The sequence below is a fragment of the Rissa tridactyla genome, chromosome 5, assembly GCF_028500815.1.
Source record: "Rissa tridactyla isolate bRisTri1 chromosome 5, bRisTri1.patW.cur.20221130, whole genome shotgun sequence".
NCBI lineage: Eukaryota > Metazoa > Chordata > Aves > Charadriiformes > Laridae > Rissa > Rissa tridactyla.
Window position 1 is genome coordinate 42,164,223 of NC_071470.1, and position 24,792 is coordinate 42,189,014.

Below are 24,792 nucleotides of genomic sequence, written 5' to 3' on the forward strand. Positions count from 1 at the left end.
AAATAACTTTCTGTCACCCCGCGAGAGGCACGCACACCCGAGATTAATGCGTTAAGCCGCATTCGACCTTATGGCAGAGCGGTCTGCGAGGCCCCGAGAGAGCACCGCTGCTCCGGAGGGCAGCACTCCACGGGACAAGGCACCCACCTGCCTCCCTCCCCTGCCCGCCCCTCACCACCGCACAGAGGCGGGAAACGCCGCGACTCCCCCCCACCCCCCCGGACCCAGGCCTCACCGCTGCCCCACCGACACCCTGCGCCCTTCGCGCCGGGAGCAGGGGGCGCACAGCCGGGGGCCGGGCCCGGGTGCCCCTGGCTGGAAGAGGCCCCCACCTCGCCCCACACAAACCGGCTTCTTCCTTCCGTAGGGCCTGGCAGCACCCCGGGCCTGATTTACCATAGAGATCGGGGGGAGGCCCCCGACCACCCGCCCGTTTTCCACCCCCAGGCTCTTGGCGGCAGCCCCCGGTGCCCGGCCGGGCCTCCCCCCTCACGAACTGGGCGGGAAGCGCCTCCCCCCGCCGGCGCGGCGGCGGATCCCCCGCCAACCCTCACCCCGCGGCACCTGGCGAGGGGGCGGTAGGGAGGAAGGGACGGCCGCCACGGCCCAGCGCCCCGTCCCGCCTTCTCCCGTGAGGGGAGGTGCTGCCTCTGAGGGGAGGCGGCCCGGGTCGGGCCGGTGGCCGCCCTCCCCGCGGCCCCCTCGGCGGGGCGGTGCCGGGCGGGGCGGTGCCGCCCCTCGCGTCAGCCCTGCGCGGCGGGGCGGGGAAGGGGACGGGAGCCTCGGCTGCCGCGGCGGGAGAGGCAGCACCGGTGGGGCCAGCGGCGGCGGCTCCTCCTCACGGGAACAAAGCGGGGCCGGCGCAGCCCCCCCCCCGGCCCGCTGCGGCGCCACACGACGGTGAGAGCCGGCTGAGGGACGGGGAGGGGGGTGGTGGGCGGCCTCCCCAGGGACCCTCCCGCGCCCCCTGAGGGGCGGCCCGGCGCGGCGGCGGGGCCGCAGGCCCGACCCCCCCTCCTTCCCCTCACCGCCGCGGGGCGGGGTGACAGCCCTCTGCCCCGGGCCTGCCTCCTTCCCCCCGCCCCGCCGCGGGATGCACCTCCCGGGGGAGCCGGCCCCGCTCGCCCCTCACCCCGGGGGCCCGCGGAGGGGTGCGTACCGCCTGGCGCGGGGTCTGACTGCCTGCGAATCGCTTTGAAAAGAGGGGGTGTGGGGGGGAATGTAAATAAATAAAGGAGCCGGTATGGACGCGGAGCCCGATGGCAGGTAGGTGCGGGGACACGCGCCCGGGGAGCCTAGCCAGCCGCTTCCGCAGGCCGGCGGCGGGGGGTGGGTGGAGGTGCTCAACTTTGCCCAGAGCCCGGGCTTGACAGCCCCGGAGGGGCCGGACGGGGCTGCGGGGCTGGCCGGGCCACTGCCGCGGGGAACGCCGGAGCAGCGGCCCGGGCCGGGGCTGGGGCCGCCTCGCCCCGCCAAGTACGCGGGCGCGTAGCGACCGGGACCGCCGAGCTCAACAAGCGGTTTTCTTCCCTGGTGGGACTTCCCGCAGAATGAGATTATATTTTTTTTTTAGGGGTCTTCTTGGTGGTGGGATTTTTTTTTTTTTCCTCTGCCTTTACCCAGCCCCTCACTGCGTACCCTTAAGCTGGCCGAAGACTCATCCCCTCTGTGGCTGCGTACGCAGCGCTGCTGTTGTCCTAACGCTGTGGCAGTGGCACTTCCTGCTGTAAATCACTTCGCGATAGTTTTTGAAGGGCTTCTTAAAGGCGGCACTGTTAACGAACCCGCCTGTCAGTGCCTCCGGTAAGCTTAAAATCTGGTGAGCCAGAGGCTGTTTGCAAGACTGATGTGCTTAACGTGCGGCTCTTTTCACAGAAGTGGTAGAAATGTAGCCTGTTATCGGCTTACTCTTGGCATAAATGTAGTTCCCCTTGCTACGCCTTATTGGTGTACGCTCTGTTGTTTTGGACACAGTTGTAGTTACCGTCGCCGTCTTCTCATTGTGGAAAAGGCTGATTTCAATTAAATGTTCAGAGACACAGGTGTATTAAGCAAGGGCTACGAAAAGTAAGCTTTATTATAATGCTGTACTGGGGATAGCTCTTCATTCTGGACTGATGTGAGAGAATAGAATTACTTGCGATTAAAATTTATGGGGACTTGAATTTAAAACCCTTAGCTGTTAGGTTTTGTTACAATGTTTTAAATAACTAGATATATTAATGTAGATTGCTATTAGTATGTATTGGTATTTTGATGTTTCTTTCATTTACTGGAAATATCTACTGAACTAGTCTAGAGTTCTTTTATTTTGCTCCTTGTATGAACATCTTCATATAGAATAGTCTTGCTGACTCTTTTTTTCCAGATTATTAATGCCTTTTTCCCTCAAAAAATTTCAGAGCATGGTCGGAAGAGGAATGGATGTAACATGATATCCTTGGAGTGCTCAAAACACACAAATTCTGCAAAAATTTTGGTTTTTGGTTAAGTAATACAAAGAAAATGGATGAATCAGCTTTGCTGGATCTGTTGGAGTGTCCTGTTTGCTTAGAACGCCTTGATGCTTCTGCAAAGGTCTTGCCTTGCCAACACACATTTTGTAAACGCTGTCTGCTGGGCATTGTGAGTTCTCGAAATGAACTTCGATGCCCAGAGTGCAGGACTTTAGTGGACTGCAGCGTTGACGAACTTCCCAGTAATATTTTGCTTGTTAGACTACTGGATGGCATCAAACAGAGGCCTCGAAAACCCAGCGCTGGTGGCGGGACTGGTAGCACAAATGCTTTAAGAGTCCCCATCAACACTGTAGCTAATTGCGGATCAAAGGACCTGCAGACCCCTCAAGTTGGACAGCAGCAAAGGGTGCAAGCACGGAGCCCTCCTGTTAGGGTAAGTACTATGTGATGGTGGTATTTTGTTGCAATCGCATCTTTTCCTGCACTGTTTCAAAACATTCAATGGCCTCTGCTTCAGGATAAGGGCAGTCAGATAGTAAATATGGCAAAACAGTATTTTTGAGAACTGTTGTAGACTTCTAGCAAAACACGTCAGTGTTCTTATCAGTATTGGTTTAATGTTATGTAAATACCAGTAATAATGGGTCCTTATTAAATCTCAGTTGTTCAGGTAAGGAGAAGAAAAGCATCTCAATATGTTAACTGTCTTATTAAAAGGAAGTCAAATAGAACAAGATAATTTATGTGGAAAGCTTAAGTAATTGTCAAGGATAAACATCTTGTGAAGAACACTTGAAATATTTCTTGGTTTGTCAACTGCAAGAGTTTTTATTTTGGCTCTTGTGCTTTCTGTAATGATTCTGACTGTCAGTAAATTTCCTCTGGATTACATCTAACGAATGTTAAACATTAGCAGGGAAGTTACATTGTTCTTGAAGTTGTGAAGGTTTTGCCATTGGCTTCTAAGGAGCTAGATTTTTACTTTTCTTCCTTTAAAAAGAAATCTTTGAATTACTGTGGTCTGGTGAGTTATTTGTACTCTCAGTCCTCGCCCCTTCTTTAATTAGTTTTTCCTCAAAGTATTTTTTCGAAGTGATTTGGAAAATCATGTACTGTAATGGGAAGACATTGCCTTCTGCCTGTACTCCTGTTCCTTCCTAGGATCTATGCAACCTGTAGATTCCGTCATACCTTATAATCAAGATTCAATAGCCTCATTTATGATTATCCATTCTAGAGCCTGTATCGGGAAATATAATTTTACGAGATGTCTGACCTTGCTGTGTTTTATCTAATGACAAGGCAGATCAACTTCCCTCAAAGGTTTTGCTGCCCATTTTGTGATGCTTGTGTATTCAGACTTCCTGTGTTTGAAGTGAAATTTCTTGGAAGGTTGAGGTGGTTTCCTTCTTCTGAAGTTTATTTTATTTTTAAGAAATGTCTTGAGGAGTTCCAAGGAGAGGGCTTAAACGTGCATTTGGCAGGACTAGTATTTATTTTAAAATATAGCTGAATTATTTAGTTTACTTACCTAATGAAGGAAGCCTTACACCGGTTTGTCCTCAGTTGTACTTAGATGATTGGAACCTCTCTAAAACATCTTAGATAACGCTTCTTAAGTTTGCATAGGGATTTAAAACACAGGTGTTCTTCCATTAGATTGTATTGTTTTGTCTGCTTGGTAGAGACTCTCATTAGGTTCTTTACTTTAGAATATAAAAATAATAATTATCATGCCACTTCCTGTTAATGAGTTTTATTCTGCATAGAGATTAATTGGTAAGGGAGGAGAGAAGATGATGTGGTGTTTCTTTTTCTTTCAGAAGGTAAACCTTAATAAATGCTGCAAAGAAGCTTCAGCAGTATCAAAACCAGTCTGGTCTTCTCCAGAACCTTAAAGTGTTTACCATGATACCTTGCATTTGCAAAAGCTCTTCAATTTAAAGCAAATCAAAATACCCATGTAGCTTTTTAAATATATTTTTCTGTCGACCCTTGTAAATAACTGCGTATTTTCAGAGATGGCGGCTTCTCCCAAAAGGCTTCTGGTGCAGCAATGTACTGCATATGTGAATGACTGCACTTCAGTTTCTCAAAGCTTTATTAGAAAAAATAAAACTGAATATATAATATTCTCTCTCTTTTCTTTAATGTTCTATAATATCCTGTTGTGCAACATTTGCATTTCCAGATGTTGTACAGAGTAGAAAGTGATAACATATGGAATGTTGCTTCAATTTATTAGTTATGCTGTACCGTATGCCATTAAGATTGTGACCATGTGTATTCCTCATGCAATTAACTGATACTCAGTGTATATTAGTAATAGATTTCAGCATTTAACAGTAAGTCTGAGTACATTGGTGTTTCTGGGGTTTCACAGACATTCTTGTGTCTTCTTTCCTTTGGGAGACAGAGGAAGATGATCTTCTCATCTCTTGTCCACTTTTTCCAGACCCTTTCTTACTAGGAAGGCAGTACTTTTGAGAACAGAAACCGACTCTGAGGGATAAGAAAGGGGAGATACGAAGAACTTTCCTTGTTCTATATGAAAAATGTTTTTTAAAAAAAAGTCTAGAAAGCAAAATGCCAATTTAATGGAGAACGTTGAAGTGAATGCCCTACTTGTTTTGCTAACTGTAACTTAAAGATGGTTGCAAACAGAGTTCCTCTCTGGGAATTGGAGAGGAAAATCTGTTTCTAGATGAGTGGCAGAGTCAGATTTCCTGAACTAATTTTGCTGAAGGGGAACTAGTAAATGAAAGTTGCTGTTATGTTAAATGAAGTGAACGTGGATGAAGGCTGTCAAGTCATAAACATTCTGCTTATACCCTGAAGTAATACTAAGCTCATAAATGCCCTTTCAGAGGATGCCATAATTTTCAGAAAAAGTTAATACAGCATGTACTGCAGCGTGATTTCCTGAACTGTATCAATGACTACGGAGCTGCCAGCCCTGTTATTGCACAGTACTATGTATATTGCATTCTCTGTATGTATGTGGTGACACATGGCAATAAACAAACAAATGGTTCCTTGAGTCTTAAAACTAATGAAGCTGGGTGGGTGGTGGGGATTAACAAATCCTGTGCCTTGTATCTCCCCCACTGCAATAACCCTGTTTCTTTCTGTAACCTCTATAATCTTTCACTGCTGTAACAACTGCAATTTCTCACTTCAAGTTTTAAACCTCTTTCTATTCCCCGCTATTTTGATGCATAAAGCCTTCTGTGCCTTTCCGCGGGTACTGGCTGGACAAAGGCAGCATACTGCTGCACCTGATGGAAAACTGGGTTTGCTGACTGCCCATCTCTTCAGTTCTGAGCAGCCAGCTTGCCTGGGAGAACAAATAATACTTATGCCCATGCTGCAGCTTCCTCTCTGGTAGAGATGCTAATTTAATGCTTTTTTTGGCTCTTTTTTTTTTTTTTTTTTTAAATGAAAAACTTCAGCTGGGTTGACAGCTTGGACGAGCTGTAAGAACCACAGCCTTCTGTCAAATCTGCTTGGGACTAGTTATCAGGAGCAAGTTATTGAGGGCTGTTGAGGGAATGTGTGATCACATGAGCCTCATTTCCTTCAAAAGAGCATTTGCAAATTTTAAGGTACTTACTTTCAAATTTATGCTCATGTTATTCATCTTGTCATTTTCACAAAGTATGTTAAACAGGTATTATCTTAAGTTCCTTATGGTAGTTATATGAGGGTGTGCTTATTGCAGGAGCCTTAAACGTAGCTGTGTGCATAAGTTGATAGATATTGGAGAGCTGCTCTAATTTCTCTACTAGAGGATAGATTTAAGTTGATACACATCCAACTTTTCTTTTCCCTTGACTTTATATGTTCCTAACACATACCAGTTCTCCTGATAGTTTCTTTATAGTCCCAGTTTCTGAAGTTAGGGCTATCATCTCAGCAGAACCTAGAGCGGAGTTGTCTAGACAGTCTGAAATCTCATCACTGCTGAAAATAATTTTTTTAATAATGTTTTCAGCTGTTCTCTGGACCAAGTGTAGGCAGGAAGAGATAAGCAAAGGATTCAAATGATTTCCCTTTTTGAAAGAAAAGCACGAATAGCTCAAAAATTGGCCCTGCCTAATCGAGTTGATGCTTATGCTGAATCGATGTATTGAAGTATCGATAGTGTAATTTGGGTATATTATACTGTATGTCAATGGGAAACCTTATCAAGAAATGTTACAGTGCAGACAATGGTAAAGTCCTAAAGCTTTTCCCTTTTTTCTTGTTTTTATTCTGGAAAGCTATTATCTCTGGTAATACCACTTTTGGTGAAGTCTTCTTGAAATAAGAGGGTAAAGGAACATTACAGGCCATACTAGCAGATGCTCATTTAGGTATTAAAGAGGGCTTTCTAACTTGATCAGTAATTTCCTGCTCTGTGCATACCTAAAACATCATTTTTCTATTATGAACTACTAACATCTGAGGTATTTGCGATAAACTCTTATAAACTGAAGAGGAAAGAAAAACCCACAAGTAGAAGGTTGTTCCATGAGTTTCTGCTAATGCTCACCTGGGTTGTGTTAGCAATGTAAACCCACATGTCCATTCTCCTACTTGTGTAGGACAGGAAAGCAACAGTAAAATTTTAAATTCCTACATCCATACTGCCACAGCAGCAGTCATTTGGGATCCAGTAGGCCTGCCTGGGAACTGCCGAAGCAGGTTTAATGCCAAAAAGTAAAATAAATGTAGCCAGGTTCTCTTCCACAGCTGAACTTGGCACACAACTTGGGACAATGGGCCACCTTCTGGTCTGTGATGACTTCAGCAGGTCAGGCTTCTCTGTTGGACTCTTCATGGTGTTAGCAATCAGTTTTCTTTTATCCTAACCACCCTGGAGAAGAGAGCTCAGGGTGGCAGCTTGCACACTTTGACAATTTAGCAGGATTCAAAAACCTGATAGGAGCTGAATAAAACAAGTGCTGCTATTGTACCTGTGACACTCACTGGCCTAGTGAGATCCTGGCAGAACTTCGTTATCAAAGGAGACTTCTTAATGATTAGAAAACAGCGATGGGATGGAAAATATGCATTCATAGATCAAAACTTTTAATAAAGGATTGAAAATAAATATAGGGATTGCCAAGCATAGCAGCAGGTTTAGATTGGAACAGATGTTTAAATCATCTCTGAACAAGAGTCATCAGAATAAAATAGAAACATCATATCAGTAAACATCTGCTGGTCAGGTGCTCTTAGAAGAGGCTCACATTTTGATAATAGATTAGTTGGTAAAGTATGCCACTTTGCGGGGAAAAGTGGTTGTAGAAATATGCAAGAAACAGTGGCTAATGCAGTTAGTTTCATGATTGGCATTTGTGATGGTAGGCTGGAGAATCATTAGTTGATGGTACAATCCTCAAAATCAGGTATGTGTAAAAATTTGTACAAAATCTGCTTTCCCCCTTACAATTTTGTTCCTTTTTTAAAAGTATCTTATTGTTGTCTGTGTAGTTTTAATTATGCATTCCTGCATATATTCCATGCTATAAAAGTAAGGAGTGTCAAGGTGCAACTTTAACATGTGGAATATCTTAATTTGAGAATGTGGATATAGGTGCCTATTCATATTCCGGAGTGATCATTAGAAAAAATTTGGGGAGGCCTCTCTAAATCATGTATGCATGCTTTTGTTTCTTTTCACACTTTCTGAAATACCAGATTCTGCTTTTGTATTTCCAGTTGCTTGTACAGTTTTAATTACTTCTTTGTAACACTTTTGAATCCCTTGTTAAGCTAGATAAAATTTAATGGAGATTATAAATATAACAGGAAAATAGACTGTCTCTCATGGTGTTAATGTGTTTCCTCTCTGAGATAAGTAAGTAAGTAAAGAGAGGGGAGGATAAGCAAAAGGAGGAATTGTCTCAGTATCCAAAGGCATTGGGCTGGGGTTGAGAGCTTCCGGGCTCAGTTCCTGGCTCTGCCACAGACATCCTTTATAACCTTGCACAGAGTCATTCAAAGCTCTTTGTGCCTCTGTTTCCCATCTGCAGATATGACTGATAGTACTTCCTTTGTTTGACTTGCTATTTAAACTGTATATTCTTTAAGGCAGAGATTGACTTTCTTATTTTGGATGTATCTATAGGGTGCTTTACAATGGGTCCACAGTCTCAGTTGAGGTCAGTAGGTACTGCTGTTCACTCTTTAAAGCGTTGACTTCCTCAGTACTGGAGAACTGTTCATAATCCATTTCCTGTACCAAAGATGGTCCAGTGCCTAGGGTCATTGTTAAAAGAATTTAATTTTGTGTTTGGATGTTTAATAGGGAATCGCATAAATACCTCAGTGAGGAAAAACCAGACACTTAAAAAAAAAAAAAAAAATCTGTATAAGCTGGTGTTCTGTTCTTCAGCTAGAGAAATCTGCATCCAGCTGGCACACTGGTGTGTAGAACTGATTGTGTTTTGAAAAGGATAAAAAGAGAATATATAATGTGAATGGTGTTGGCAGTACGGAAATATTTAATTCCATACTTTGAATCTCGATAGCAATCTTTAACCTGCCAGCTAACATTAATCTGCTTGATAAAATAGTTGTGAAACCAGTGTAATCCCTTTATTTTGAAAATAATTAAGTTTTGAAGTAAGGTGAGCTATAAACTAAAAAACAAATCCACAGTATTTAAGTGTGATACTTAAATGTCTTTTTATTATTTATTTTTTCTGATAGCCTTTATTTTTAATTAGTAGAAGATAGTGTTGTAGGATTGCTTTGTTTTCAGGTGGAAGAGGGGGCTGTCTATATTTCCCTTCGTCTTCCAATTTAATATCCCACCATTTCTTCAGATTCGTTTAAAACAGCCTGCCTGAAATAAAATGGTGTCTTTTTCCCTCCACTGTAATTTGGCCGGTGAGTTACAGGTTATTGCTCTACTCGAAAAGCTTTGATCATTCAGAAAGCTTAAACTTCTGTGAAAAAAGGAAGTCTAAAACCCTTACTTTTAATGGGCTCATGAAGGGGAGCAGTTTTTTTTAAAGAGAATAAAAATGTTTTAATTTTTCTCTTATGATCACACAAATCAAATACCAATAAAGTTGCTTTACAGAGGTGGTCCAGGGTCTAGTTAGCAAAGTCAGTCAGCAGTGCTATTGCTGTGTTTCTGGGTGCATAGCGTCTAGCTTCCTGCAGTGGCTACCTCTTGTTCGGTGGCTTAATAGACATCCTGTACTGTAGGAAGAGCTGAAGGGGCTGACTGGGATGGGGTCAGCTAGAAATCCTTCTCCTCCCCTCTCCTTTACCTGTGTGAAGTGGTTTTCACGTGGTACTTCCTCTGCTTACCCCTGTGTTTAGTGTATGGATAGGAACTGCGGAAAACAGCAAGCCTGAAACTGCAGCTGTGATAATAAAACTGGAAACTTGTTATGTTGAATTGTTTGTCTGTCTTTTGGTGGACTTCCTCTTGCAGTGCGTTTGGCCTTCTCCTTATGATGTGCTTAACACCTTCCTTGGTCTTTTCTTTGGCTCCATCATTGTCCTTTATTCAGACGTTCTCTCGCCTCTGATCTGAGTGTACTACTTCCAAGAAAAAGAAAACATAGATCTTTCTTTCCTCTTGTGTCCAATTTGTCCTTGATCGTGTCAAAAGTAGGGAAAATAAAATAAGCAAAAGAAAGAAAATGTTCTGTTGAAGTATCAGGACTACAGACACTCGTGTGGAATGTATGACTAAGTCTTCTAAATGAATGAGGAGCAAGAAGTGTAGGTTAATATTACTGTATTGCTGTGGCTTCTTGGTTTAAAATTTTCCTTTTTTTTTTTTTCTTCTTCTTCTTTAAATCACTGGCTATATGCAATCCGGGTGTGGGCAAGAATCTGTCTCAGTAATTAAGGCTGAAATATGTGGTCAGCCCTGTTCATACATATACCTTGTTACTGGGTGCACAAAGGAAAAGCGTGCATCTGGTGTGTGTGTACCAAGAATGGCTGCTTTGAGATGGACTAATTTTAGGACAGAAATGGCCCTGAGGTGGGAGAATCACACCCTCCAGGGGAGTATTCTTTTCTGCACTTTTTACCTTTCTTCATCTTCCAAACTCATGAAGATCGCTTCAGCCTTTCTGATCTGTCTTGACAAGTGAATGGATACCTTGACTCTGGCACATGTTCAGAATGCTGAAGAATGTAGATATTGTGTGTGTGTGTGTGTGTTACAGATTTCCACTTTTCTATAGACCTAAGACGGAGAGGGGAAAAAAACTGCTTCAAAGGCAGCTTCTAAGAGATGATGTGTGCCCCTGGACGAGTGCTGTGTTGCAATTTTGTGTAACTGGTGTACTTAAGTTATACTTCAATGTCCGCAGTCCAAGCCTGAAGCATTAGGACAAGGAAGCAATAGCTCCACTGCTTTGTTCTCCTTCGGTGTCCAGGTGTGTCAAATTCTGGCCCAGCAGTGCTGACAGTTGAAGTTATCATCTTGGCAGACATCTTTTAGATGTAGCACTGTCTGTGCAACCAGAATCCTGGGTATAGAGGGGGAGATGGCAGCACCGTCCTCTACTTTATCGTCAAACTAAACAGTAGGGCTAGTCCTAGTGCGAGCCTTGCTGCACTGAGAGTGCCTGAATAACTGTTTTTGTTTATTCTCATCCCATAGATGTTGCTGAGGCTGCCACGCAGTTTGGGCACGAAGCCCCTAGCTGGTCTTGGTCAGTATAGAGGCAAACAATTAAGTCTGTTTTCTCTTTTGCATGCTCTTACACGTCAGGAAGTCATAGAGACAGGAGGATGCTCTGGAGATAAGGACAGTCACTCCAAAGACAGAAACTGAGTCCAGTATTTGGAATTCTTTGACATGTAATGCTTACATGCATATCTCTAAAATGTCATTCAGTGTTCCCTGGAAACATACAGGATTGGATTTTGCAGTTGAGGGGAAATTGAAACACAGAACTCAAACTCAACTCTTCATTTAAAGACACCGTTGCCAAAGTGTCTCAGAGTCTGAGCCTGCTAGGTACGTGAAAATCAACTGTGGCGCATATGAGCAATCCACCGCAGCAGTCATTTATCCCTGTACCCTCAGAAGCTTAGGACTGTGACACTTAAATATTTGATGCTTGTTGTGGCACTCAAGCATGTGATTTGTTATCCAAAGCTAGGTTTTTGCAGCATGAGATTATGAGTACTTCAGAATTCTAAGTAATTTAATTTCTTGTCTAGGTCTTTGTTCCTACCTTGTTTGGCCCTTGATCAGTTCACCACCACCTATAGTATAAGCACTTAAACTTTCAAGTATAAAAAACCAGAACCTGCAAGAATGTGTCTGATCTCCTAAAAATGAGAACAAGATTCTCTCCTGCATGCTTTCTCTCTTTCTCAGTAACTTTGTTTGAAATGGTGCTGATATGCTCAGCCTTCCACATATAATTTTTAAAATATGGTGTAAATTTGTGTTTGGTTGTTTGCTTTGTTTTGTTTGTTTTGTTTGTTTTGTTTTGTTTTTTAATTGAACTAAAAGATCTGGTCGGGTGCTTATTTTCTGTCGTCCAAGTTGTCACGATTCTTCAGAGTCAAACATAGATTGTCCGTTTTTATTTTCTGTATGTGTGCAAAGTATAATTTTAATTTCTAGCTCAGAAGTATGCTATTCATCATAAATGCATTTTGATCAAAGGTAGGCATTTCAATGTTGCTTAAAAATGAATACAAATATCATTCTCCTCCTCTCTGAAGTGAAGGAGCGTTGCCAGTGTTGCACAGAAGATAAGCTGGGCATCAGAGGGTGTCCTATTGGACTTCCTAACACCTGAAACATTCCTCAGTCTTTAGTATTCCTTTGTAAATAAAACTGATATTGTTTCATGGCATTAGTGCTGCAATAAGGTGAGGTAACTCTGCTCTCCTTTTTATAAAGGAAATATGTGCACATTACCTCTCTTAACTTCCTCTTCTCAGCACCTAAACTTTCAAAATATACATGTACATTAAAAGCCTTTTAAAGAAGTGAAACATTGTTTTATCTTGTGTGAACCACAATTTTACAAGACAAGCTTTTGAAAAGCTCTGGTTAAAGACAAAAGTAGTCACTCCTACCAGACTTTCAAGCTGCTGAACTTGAAAAGGAATGTAGTCTTACTTGCACAGAGGAGCGAGAGGATCAATACCGAATAATTTGAAACAAGTCTCTTCAATTACTCTTTATTAGCATGCTGTCTTAATTCTTTAGGTTATAGTCTGCATTTTATTTATCTAAAAAAAATTGGGGAAGAATGAGGCACTTCTGCTTAAAAAGTGTTAAGATGAAAAGTGTTCAAAGATAATCAGATGACAATCTGAGTTGGCATATATAGGGCATAGCTGTTCCAGAAGCTTATTTTAAACAAATCCGGTAAAAATGAATTCAGTGCGCTGTGGTAGTGTGCCTCTGAGTAAAGATGAAGCTTTTATTCTGAAGCTGTGAGCTTGCTAAAAGAAAATCGATGTCTCATGGACCTTCACTTTTTGGTGTATGCCAGTGCCTTACTATTTCACATGGTCGTCTTTTTCATGAGCTAGATAAAGATCTGAGAGGAGACTCTTAAATCTTATCCACACAAGCAGAGTTAAGCCATTTTCAAAACCTGTTTAATTTAACACAGTTTTTAATCCACAGCCTTATTAAGTTAACAAGCCTTCAGCCTTGCCACCAGGTTCTGTAATCTTCTTAGATCTTCGGTCTAAGCAGGGCAGGGATAGTCAATAAGTAGATGAATAGATAATCTTTCAGAAGACATATAGGTCTTCCAGAAATACATGTTGATAGCTACACTGAGTTTTGAAGGGTTGAGAAGTGCTGATCTGAACTTACATTGAATATAAGACATGCTACCACAGTGCCTACAACGAGAGGAAAAAGTTGAAAGGACTATCACTTCATTTTGTTAGGGGGGAATAAATGATTTTTTTTTTTTTAATGCATCGATTCGTGCTTTACCGCCCAAAAATTTGGGTTAAATTTTAAATATAGAGTAGGGTAAATGAAAATAACCGTTTATTTCCTTGCCATTATGCATATGCCCATTAAGAGCTTCTTTGTGGTTGTTTCACAAGCTATCATTGAAAATATTTCAGGCAGTCAGTAGTCTGTGGACCAGAATTTAAAAAACATCAATGGGGATAATGGGGTATTAGCCACGTTTGCAAGCTGCATATTACTTCTGTTAAGTTTTGGCGCTTCTAGCCCTGTTGAACTTAAGCCGTGTCCGTCTCCTGAGCAGAGCTCTTGATGTAGTGGAGCCGAAGGAAAAAACAGTTTATAGTGGAAGAAGACGAAGCCAGACATGTTCAACACAGTACAAGAGCAGAGGAGGTGGATGTAGGGTGCAAGCCTGGTCTGGAAGATGCCAAGGGTGGCCTTGTATTTGGTGAGGGAGGTGGAAGAGCTGAGCAGGGAGTGAGTATGAGGCATGAAAGCAGTCTCTCATCTCGTTGAAAGAATGGGAGAAGGCCTCTGGAAGGAGATGGCTGGACAGCAGAGAAACTTCAATACTGATGGGTGACAAAGGGCTGAAAGGTCAAGTAATAAGGGAACAGAGGATAAGAGAACAGTGAATTAGGTTGAAAGAAGACAAACTGTGGTAGCAGATTTGTAACACAGCAATAGACATATTGGATAAAAAATGACAGGGAAGGAAATCAGATGAGGCAAGCGAGTCTCTGCTCACTGGAATTGAACTGGAGACCTGCTGAGGAGGATGTGCTGAAGGAATAAGTTGAAGAGTAGTTGAAGAAGGTTTTGGAGAGCATCAAAATAGAAAAGTCGATATGGAGGAGCTGGCTAGACAAGAAGTGAGAACAAGAATAATTAACTATGTTCGCTCATGTGTCATCTACATTCCTCCAGTATGTGTGTATTTTAATTTCAAAATACTGTGTATTTTATTTTTAATTGTTTAATTGTTTATTTTGAAATAGTGTGTCATGTACTACGTGACATGTAGAATATTTCAGTTCTAAAATGGTTGAAGAACTTCCTGTTCTGGACTGTGAGGATTATTTCTGGCATATCTCTCAAGCATTTTGAGATTCTTCACAGGATTCTAAAAAATGTCAGTTTTATTACCAATAAACTATTTTCACAGTTCTTCTAGAACCAATAAAGCTACAAATTTAAATCTTCTGTTCAATAGGAACAGGTCAGGTAGTGTCCTATGAATTGCTTGGAAATCAGAAAAGATCCTCAAAGAAGGAAGAAAAAAAAAAGGAGCATTTGTGACTATTCTGATTTGGTAGCATTTTCTTTCACTTTACTTCTATGTTTCCTCAGTCTTTTGTGTTGTTCTTCAGTTAGAAATAAGAAAATAAGAATGTAAACATCCTATTGGCATTATAGAGCATGGCTACAATCTCACATGCTATTCTTTTGAATTGAGTTATGACAGATAAGAATGAATTTTGTGGGGCAAATTCTTCAAGCAAAATAACACAATATTTTCAGTATGTTTTCAGTCCCTTGGAACAGCTCACCTTTATGTGCTTAAAAGGAGAACCATCTTCCTAGAATTACGTTTTCAAAATACATGATTTTTGTTCAGTAAGGGAGATCTTTCTTTATCTTTACTTTCACTAATCAGTGGAATTGGTTTTTCAGTGGAGAAATAGAATAGGTAGTGGTCTTTTTCTGGGAACAGATCCCCAAAGCAGTTTACAATTTCAAGAAATGTTTATCTTCTCATACTGAAACCTCCAAACCCAGAAGGAAACATAAGGTCCATGAAAGCTTATTTCTAACTTCAGCTCCTGTTGTGGGTATATGTTCTTTACTCAGGAAATCATAGTTTTTCCTATATTCAAGTCAGAATTGCGTTGCTTGCAACAGGGAGCTGATGTCGTTTAGCTTCCCTGTTTGTTATTTTACCAGCTCTCTATCTTTAAAAGGAATAGTATAAAAGAAGTCAAAATCGATTTTAAACAGCATAGAAGAGGAACTGCTTATTCTACAAGAGTATTACACACACACAAAAAAAGGAGTCTCTATCAATACTCTTACTTCAAATTATCTGAGTTTGCACTAAAGGAATCCAAGAAAAAAGGAGGTGTGAGTTACAACAGCACAACTGTCAGGAAGCGTTTGTGCCCTTTTTTTCCTGCAGCAATCACACAATTTTACATGCAAACTCAGATGCCATTTTAAAAATATTCTCTGAGTAAAATTTTATGTAACATGGCATCTTTAATCCTTTTAGAGCTTTTGAAATGTGTGCAATGCACATGCAGTTAGGCTATACCACACAATTCCTTATTTTTTAATGTTGATGAGAATTATGACAGTTAATGAGATAGATTGGTTGGTGAAGTTTATGCCCTTGTTTGTTGGATTTTGTAGGCTGTAGTTGTCCAAGTGGATGTATATTTTTATCTGGAGTGTACTGTTCAGTTCACAAATAATGAAATTAGATTAGAAATGGTAAAATAAAGAAGAAATAAAATTATTTTAGAGCCAATTTTGTACTTGCAGTAATGGAAGGATATGGATTTATAATATTCAGAGGCACGGTCCTCAGAATAAATCCATGTCTGTGATGAAATTTTTCATCTGCTTACAAGGAGATTTCACTGCAGCTTCACTTAGATGTAGTCAGATTGAAGCCCAGTCACATATAGCCAGACTGAAGTTTAAGTTAGTTTATCGGAATCAAACAGAAGCATTAACTTGGTTGTTGTAATTAGATATGTCTTAGAGCTTGAAAAATCTTGTAGCCTAGTATGCAGTAATCACAGCATATTTGATGGTTGGGCTTGGTTAGTCTTGCCTAATGGAAAATGGAAAGTAAAGTATTCCAAATCATGTGTTTCAAGTAAATATTGAATAGTTGCCTCCAGGAATTCATAAGTTTTGTTTGCATAAATACCTTATGATGTTGGAGAAATCCTCTTCATGCTTAAACAGATAACCTCATCCTCAGATCTGGATGTTGGCTGCAGTCTCGTTTAGGAAATCATGGCTCGCTCTCCTCTAACTGCTATTTACAATGTAAGGGTAGGACCCCACATCTTCCTAGAAACAGCATTTAATTCTTGAGAAGTCAAATACCTCTGGTTCTCAAGGCTAGAACGTTAGTAGATTTGTAAGATTTCAGATGAACTGAAATCAAGTTATGTGCCAATTTTCGAGGTTTGAATGCATTAATGTGTTTAAAAACTCAGATTCACGTTCTTGCCATGTTTCCTCTTGGGGAAAGAGATAAAGTCAACGAAACTTTTGGTAGAGTGTGGCCTTCTGACCTAGGGGAAGCCTTTGCTTTGTACAAAGGCAGATCAAACTTGGAACAGAATTCAAATGGCAGGGCTTTCTCAGTGTCCCAGAGCTCTGGTTTTGGGTGCAGACTCCAATTACTGAAGTCTACACTGCATATACTGCTAGATGCCAAGCTGTGCTTTGTTTTTGGAGAAGGTTGTTGATTTTTGTTACGATCAATGAATCTGAATGTCTTAGTAGTGGTACTCAGTGGATGAAATAGCATGTGATTTGTGCTGTGTTTTGAGAAAAGAATACTTTTTGCAGATTTCATTCCTCTGTTCAGCATATTAAGTTTAATAGAAGAAATCTGTCCAAAGTGGTTTTATGTAAACACTCACTGTGTTTATATTTTTCAAGGTCCCGTAGCTATAGAAATAAAATTGAAGTTTTGAACTTTGGTATTAAAATATACATTGGAAAATACTCCGTTGGAATACAGAGGAGTGTTAATGGCTTTCATGAAAACAGATCTGGTAAAAAATCAACAGGTCTAGTTAGATATCCTTCATTAGAGGGACACTGGGCTTAGTGTTTCTGTGGCAGCTGAAGCAGTAGAAGCTGCTGCTAAACACGCTGATCAGCATAATAAAGCTGGAACAGCAGAGACTGCCCTATGACGACTGATAAAACTGACCATAAATACCGCAGCTAGTCACTGGTTAGTGCCTGAAGAAAAATGGATTTTCCGAGAGAGGGTTAAAGGGAAAGAAGAAAAGAAGCAGAGGTGTGCATGAACCAGCAAGGCAACAGACAACACTCTAGAGAACCTGGGCCTTGCTGGTAGTACCAACAGTTCCACAGTATGTGGGTGCTATTTCTTGGTCATGTTATTTTCAGAGGTTCATGATTTTATGAATGTTCTTGGTAAATACTATTTTGAATTCTCATTTTGTCTTTCTAATGGAGGTAAGTCAGCAAGGACCTATGAATGTTGGCTAGCTGTTCAGATCAAGGGCTAGGAAATACTTTGTGGTTTATTCTTTTTGTTTGTCTTTGCACACGATGTTTTCAAAAGACACTGGAAAAAATAGCGTTGGATACAGAAGTCCAGTGTTTTTTCTGTTTTGTCATTTTGTCAATATGCGCTAAATCTCCTTTAAGTGAATTACCTTAATTAACACAATTCAGCCTTTGCTTCAGTATTTAACGTACTGTGAAGATTGGTACTGGTGATCGTAGTGGCTTAATCATGTAGACTTTTGGCCCCCCTTTCTAAACCTGAAGTTGTTCTGCTCTGTGAAAGTAAAACATCCACTGGAAAAAGGATTAAAACCCAACTGCCTACATCCCAAGTGAGTGCTTTGGTCATTGGGCCAGAGAATTGTTTTGCAATCCCTTTCAGTGCTGTAATAGAGGTTAAGGGAAATCCATGCCAAGACATCTGTGGTTTGCTGGTTGGATCTCATGTCATGTTGGATCATGTATTGCAGATACTAATGACACTTTTTATGGAAATAGCACCTTTTTCTTTTTTTTTTCTCTCCTTAATCTCCTTGTTTGTGTCCCCAATGAATTATTTGGTGAGATAAAATAATTCTGATTGTACATTTTGTCTAGAAAGCACAAAATTAAGTATGGCTTGAAGTGTGGTTTTCCCCTATTTTTTGACTATCAGGTGGGGAACATAAAATTGGTTGTTTGTGTTGGCTTGGCTGTGATATTTCTCTTCTCATTTTCCTCTGTAATGTAAAGAGGAGATTAATTTAGGAGAAAATAGTTCGTTTCTGACTTCTGTTTTTAATGAGAAAACAGCATCTCTTGGGATAAACTTTCAGATGTTGGAGCATTATTGTTTTGAAAGAAACTAATATTTATCAAAGCATAAATCAAGGGTTTTTTACAAGTTAAATAGCTTTTAAAAAGACAGCCTTGAAAGCATACATAACTTTGAATATTACATTTCAGGTTAGCTATATCTCTATGATCTTGTGGGGATTGTATGTCTACTGTTGAATTTGAGGGAAAAATAACAAAAAAAGTAACTTCAATCTAATGTTATTCCCTTAATAATGATCAGCAAATGGATTTCAGGTGTATGTGGACTTCAGTTTTTCATATGACCTTGCGCATTGTATCTAGCCTTTCACTTTTTCTACTTCAGTGTTCTTTTCTTAATAAGAAATGAGTGTCAGGTATGTTCTTTCCAGGTGGTAGAAAAAATGATTAAATTATATGCTTTATGTTATAGCACAAAGTGCTTGAAGTCCTGAGTAGTGAATCTGTATTTAGAAAGAATCACTGAGCAATGTAATATTCCTTTGTTTCCTTTTTAAAAAAGCAAAATAGAACCACAGTCTTCTACCTCTAAGAAGAGAGAACAACTGAGGCTGTACAAATGTAGTATTATTGAGAAGTACAAGTACGTATTCATATTATGGCTCTAAATGAAGACTAACTGTTCTACTTGACGCATGCAGATGAGGGCATAAAGAGGGCATAAAAGTGACTGTAATGCACTATATAAAATGTTATCACTAGAAAGCTGAACTGCCCGTGTGTAGAAATCATCCCCCTGTTCTCTTTCCACGTCCTTCATTTACTCTGTGCAATATTTCAAATAAAAAGCAAAACTGAGTTTTTTACTGGTGTGTTTTACCATTTGCCTTTTTTAAATGAAACTACTTCTTTATGTATTGCTTGATTATTTTTTTATTTATGTAAATTACTTTTAGGTATTGCTTGAGTTTATTTTTTTAATCTCCTTTGTATTGAGAGTGCTTCAGTGCTGGTTGTCTTATCATAGCTATAATGATTCTTAAATTCATAGCTTTGTTGCAATTTGTGTTGGTGTCAACCGTTTAATATAATTCTGAATTTAGAAATGTGGTCACTCAGCAGAGTGTGCACAGAAAGGGCTGCCCGGCTGGCTTGGCACTCTGTGGGCTAATCTACTCAGGAATAATTAGTACAAGCATTACAGATAGTTCCAGCCAGGCAGCATTAACACTGAGTTTCTAAGAAACCTCTTGCGTCTAGTTTTGTTCCATTAGTATTGGCAGGGATAGAAGCAGAGGAGTGTCTGCCAAGGTTGTTACCAGTGTGTGACCCAGCCTGTTCTTGCTGGGGGGGAACCCAAAACCCTGGAGTCTAGCTTACACCAGTACTCTGCTTTAGATGCTGCTTAGACCACGCGTGGCAAAATCAGGAGAATTCTTACTGTAAGTGAAGTTGTGCTGGAAGCTTCTCTGAAGCGAACCGTCCTCAAATGGACAAGACCATTAAATGCCTGTCCACTGGCATTTTCCTGTGTGTGCTTTTAGTGTTTGGGTTTTTCCATTTGTAACGATAGCACTGCAATGAAATATGCCACCAAGGCACATCAAAACTGCTGTGACTGTCAAAAGCTAAATGTAGCCTCTAGCACTTTTAACAGTAGAAGTAAGCTCTTCATCTATCTCTTAATCTAATATGTTGCTGAGATGAGAAAGAACTGTTAATAAGCGGTAGAGTCTTTGTGAGTATAGACTTAATAGTAGTAGATTTAATGATAAAGTTTATTAATGGAAGCCTTGCCCCACACTTGCTCTTGTTAAAATTCAGTGTGCTTTCCGTGACAATTATTGGTGAGAGATCTTAACTTAAATGCTATTTTCTGAAACTAATTTTAGGCACTTTTTTTCAGCAGAGGGATGTTTATCTTCATCCCACATGCTGTTCTGCAGAAATCTGTTGTTGCAGTCAGGTGGGGGACATTAAATTTGGCGCTCTGACCCAATTGTGTTTATACTCTTACATTCTCTTGCTAGACTGAGAAAAACTTCGCTGTTAAGATGCTAGATACTGAGCTTTGATCACATAGCTGAGCTTTGATTTAGGTTTCCCAGTGTATTCCAAAAGGGACCCACTGCAGGTAGCCCATAAGTAGCACAGAGAAGAAGCACACATCTGAAATCCTGCCTTTCCACAGCTGAGTCAGCTTAGTCTGAATTGTGGATGACTATTTTACTGGTATTCACAGTTTGAACTCCTCTTCTAGAGTTAAGTGGTTATGTTGATTCCTTCAAAAGTTACTTTTTCTTTAAAAATAAAAAACTGCCCCCAAAACAGGGTAGTTACTTAAACAACAGTGGCAAAAAACCCCACCCAGTATTTCAGTGACTTGAGTACTTCCCAAAATACAGTGATCTTTGGTTCTCAGTTGTGGTGGGTTGACCCTGGCTGGATGCCAGGTGCCCACCAAAGCCGCTCTATCGCTCCCCATTTTCAGCTACGTGGGGGAGAGAAAATGTAACTAAAAGCCCCTGGGTTGAGATGAGGACAGGGAGATCGCTCACTAGTTACCGTCACAGGCAAAACAGACTTGACTTGGGGAAATTAATTTATTACCGATAAAATCAGAGTAGGGTAATGACAAATGAAACCAAATCTTAAAACACCTTCCCCCCACCCCTCCCTTCTTCCCAGGCTCAACTTCACTCACGATTTTCTCTACCTCCTCCCGCCAAGTGGTGCAGGGGGATGGGGAATGGGGGTTACAGTCAGTTCATCACACATTCTTTCTGACGCTCCTTCCTCCTCAGGGGGAGGACTCCTCACACTCTTCCCCTGCTCCAGTGTGGGGTCCCTCCCACAGGAGACAGTCCTCCAAGAACTTCTTCAGTGGGGGTCCTTCCAACGGGCCGCATTTCTTCACAAACTGCTCCAGCGGGGGGTCCCTTCCATGGGGTGTAGTCCTTCAGGAACAGACTGCTCCAGCCTGGGTCCCCCACGGGGTCACAAGTCCTGCCAGAAAACCTGCTCCTGTGTGGATTCCTCTCTCCACTGGTCCTGCCAGGATCTTGCTCCGGCATGGGGTCTCCATGGGGTCGCAGCCTTCATTGGGCATCCACCTGCTTTGGCATGGAGTTCTTCACAGGCTGCTCTGCCGTTACCCTCCATGGGCTGCAGGGGGACAGTCTGCCTCACCCTGGGCTTCACCACAGGCTGCAGGGGAATCTCTGGGCAATGCCTGGCGCACCTCCTCCCCCTCCTTCTTTGCTGATCTTGGTGTCTGCAGAGCTGTTCTCATATGTTCTCACTCCTCTGTCCAGCTGCAGTTGTTCTTGCGCATTTTTTTCCCCCTTCTTAAATATGTTATCACTGAGGCATGACCACTGTCACTGATGGTCTCAGCCTTCACCAGTGGCAAGTCCGTCTTGGAGTCGGCTGGCATTGGCTTTATCAGACATGGGCAAAGCTTCTAGTAGTTTCTCCCAGGAGCCACCCCTGTAGCGCCCCCACTACCAAAACCTTGCCATGCAAACCCAGTACATCAGTTTGTGGAGCTGTAGGCTCTTCTGCTCCTGCTTCTGAACGGGCGTCACTACTCACTCACCTACAGGCGGAGGAGCTGTAAGCCATCTCCACCCTCTTGTTCAGGTCATGTCAGGAAAAACAATTCGGTTCATTCAATTCCAAAAGGTCAGTAGAAAATGAACAGGGAGTAAGGCAGCTATCAGGGCTGATGGGTATCTCTGCTCCAAGAAGATCTGATATATTTAGTATTGCTCAATAACAAATGTCTCCAAATCAGCACGAGGGATGGTGTTCTCTCCTTAATTTCTCAAAAGTAAAATTGAAGTTGGCATTAATGCCCAATGTGGTGAGTTAGTAAGTGCTGCTGGTGGCAACACGCTAAAATTCTGATATAATACAGTTGAAATCGATATAAGGTAGTAAAAAGCAAAATTTTTAATGTTTCAATCAAAAACATGAAACAGCCATAGTTAAAGATCATCTGTAGACTGAGTACTGCATTGTAGGTCAGATGTTACCAAATCATTTGTATGTTAAGCAGGTCTTCACTTACAGCGAGAGGAGTATTTTTGTTGGGTTTTTAAAGTTTTGGGGGGTTTTTTTACTGTCTTTTTTGCTTCTTAAAAAATGTCTCAGTGACTTTAGAGAGCACAGTTTTAAGAAAACAAATTTTAAATGAATGCCTGACGGTATTTAGATTAATCTGGATTTCCCAAATGAAAATGCCTGTTTGATTAACTCAAGTAGAAGGTGGAAGGGAAAGAGGTGTCAGCTCGCTGACTGGGTGAACACGAGTCACCTCTAGTCACCTTACCACCTTAATTTTTTAAGATAACTTATATTTGTTTTCAGATACTGTGGGTTTTTTTAGTTTTTTTTACTGAATTTTTAGTTTCAATATTCAAAATCGGCTTAAAGCCTATTTTACTATAAACCTTTTAAAAATCAATACTGGATAATATAAAATAGTGTGAGATTAAATATTAATTGGCAAAGAAGACGTTCTATGCTACTGTTGAGCTTCCTTACAAATTATGTGGGGGAGAAATCCCTTGTAAAAGAAAACCTGATGTGTCAGATGCTTAGAGAGCTTAGCATTCCAGGCCACTGTAGAAATTGCTTCTTTTAGTAGTATTTCTGACTCAGGAATTATTTGGGAAATTACTGGGACGCGAACTATGAGCTATTCTGTAGTTCCTGCCCCTAAATTAATTCTGGGGTGTGGCAGTGATTGACTATGTATATTGCTGCCTTCGTCTTATTTATAAATTAATACATAGATGAAGGAGCCTGGAACAATAGGTTAAATTGTAGTCTTAAGTGGTATAAATAAAGAAAGAGCCAGCAGATCCATCAAGATTTCAGGTATATGTTACATCTTAATACATAACCTAAACATGGCTCTTAAAAAAGAATGACTTGAGTAGTAGTAGGAAAGTATTAAGTATTCATTTCTGCAGTGGCAAAATAAATATTTCTTATTTTCTCTAAGCGTATAAGTGAAGATACTGAAGATTCATTTCAGTGTACACATTCTGTACCCAACTGTTAAAGACGCACAATAAGGTACTATTTTATTTTCTTATTAGCGAAATTCTTATTCATGTGGATAAACTTATGGCAAGTTATATTTCTTTATAAAAGAGGTAATGCGAGTATTTCTAGGTTTTTGTGGGGAAGAGGGACAAGAAATAATATTTTATTAGTTTCACCTAAGACTATACCTGCATTTTAACAATCACCATTTTTTCCTAGTGTTTTGGTTTTTTTTCTTGCTGTTGGATTCTCCATTTGAGTCTGAGCCCTTAGTAGAAAGATTATATTATGATACCAAAGTACTTTATAAAATATATTTAATTAATTGGATTGCCATTTAGATCCTGTTCCCAGCAGATGGGGAGATGAGGCCCGTAATTCTCAACAAGTACAAAGAGAATTAGATTGAATCTGATCCACAAGACTCTGTCTCTCGTAGTTAAGATGCATTTTACATACCACTTGTTCGGTTTGTAACTTTCCTTCTCTGCTAAACTTGCTTATTGGAGTAGTTTATCTTTCTGTCCATTGCAGTAAGCATAGCAAGCTGTGAAAATAACGAGCTGTTTTCAGAAGTATGATTGAAGCCCATTATTTCCTTTCAAACAAATAACAGGTTGTACTAGAAAGTGGTTTTCACTTCAGTATGTGTGTGAAGGTGGAGGCACAGCACCACGATCAGTTTACTCAGTGTGTGTATATATATATAAAAAGTATATATTTAGTAGCCAGCGTATTCATACATTCATAAATATTGGTATATTTATGTGTTCAGCCAATGTTACGTATACAAGGTACCTCTGAATACATTATCTGTCCTACACTCTTGTATTTCCTACCGTATTGGCATTTGGCTCCCATGCTTTGATTTTACATATGGGTAGGGATCTTTCTAGTGCTACACACTGTGGTCAGGATCTATATATGGTGCTTTTTTCTTGTGTTCTTTTGCTGTTTGAGAAACCAATATAGATGAATCACCATCTCCAGTATATTTTTTACTTTGGTAAGCTCAAGTACACATATTGAATAAATGCGGTTTGTTTTTGGAGTAAACTATGAAATATTATGTCATGAAATTAGATACTTTGCTCTGTTTATTGAAAGAAAAATTGCGGTTTTTATTTCCTGGGCAGATGAAAAGACAAATATTGAGCAAAGTTAATATTTGTCCAGTGCTATATGCAACAAACTCTTTCTTGGTGGTTGTATAAATTAGTTCTCTATTCACAGCTAAGGTTATTACTTCTTTTTTAGTTTCTGTTTATCAGGTTGATTTTTCTAGTTTGTTGTTGGACTTGTACTTCCGAAAAG

The 24,792-nt window shown here is 40.8% G+C and overlaps 1 protein-coding gene across 4 annotated transcripts in view; it reads left to right on the forward strand.

The window, feature by feature from the left end:
• The first annotated feature begins 762 nt into the window (after positions 1-762).
• The window catches only part of SH3RF1 (SH3 domain containing ring finger 1), a 92,537-nt gene continuing 68,507 nt past the window's right edge, over positions 763-24,792 (forward strand). The window contains exons 1-2 of one of the 4 annotated variants that reach the window (XM_054203213.1): positions 763-900; positions 2,403-2,892. In XM_054203213.1, coding sequence (XP_054059188.1) covers positions 2,506-2,892 — 387 coding nt within the window. In that variant the 5' untranslated portion in view covers positions 763-900; positions 2,403-2,505. Of the gene's footprint in view, positions 901-1,124; positions 1,267-1,625; positions 2,893-24,792 lie in introns of those variants that run through there. The other 3 variants (XM_054203214.1, XM_054203215.1, XM_054203211.1) reach the window with 3 other exon arrangements.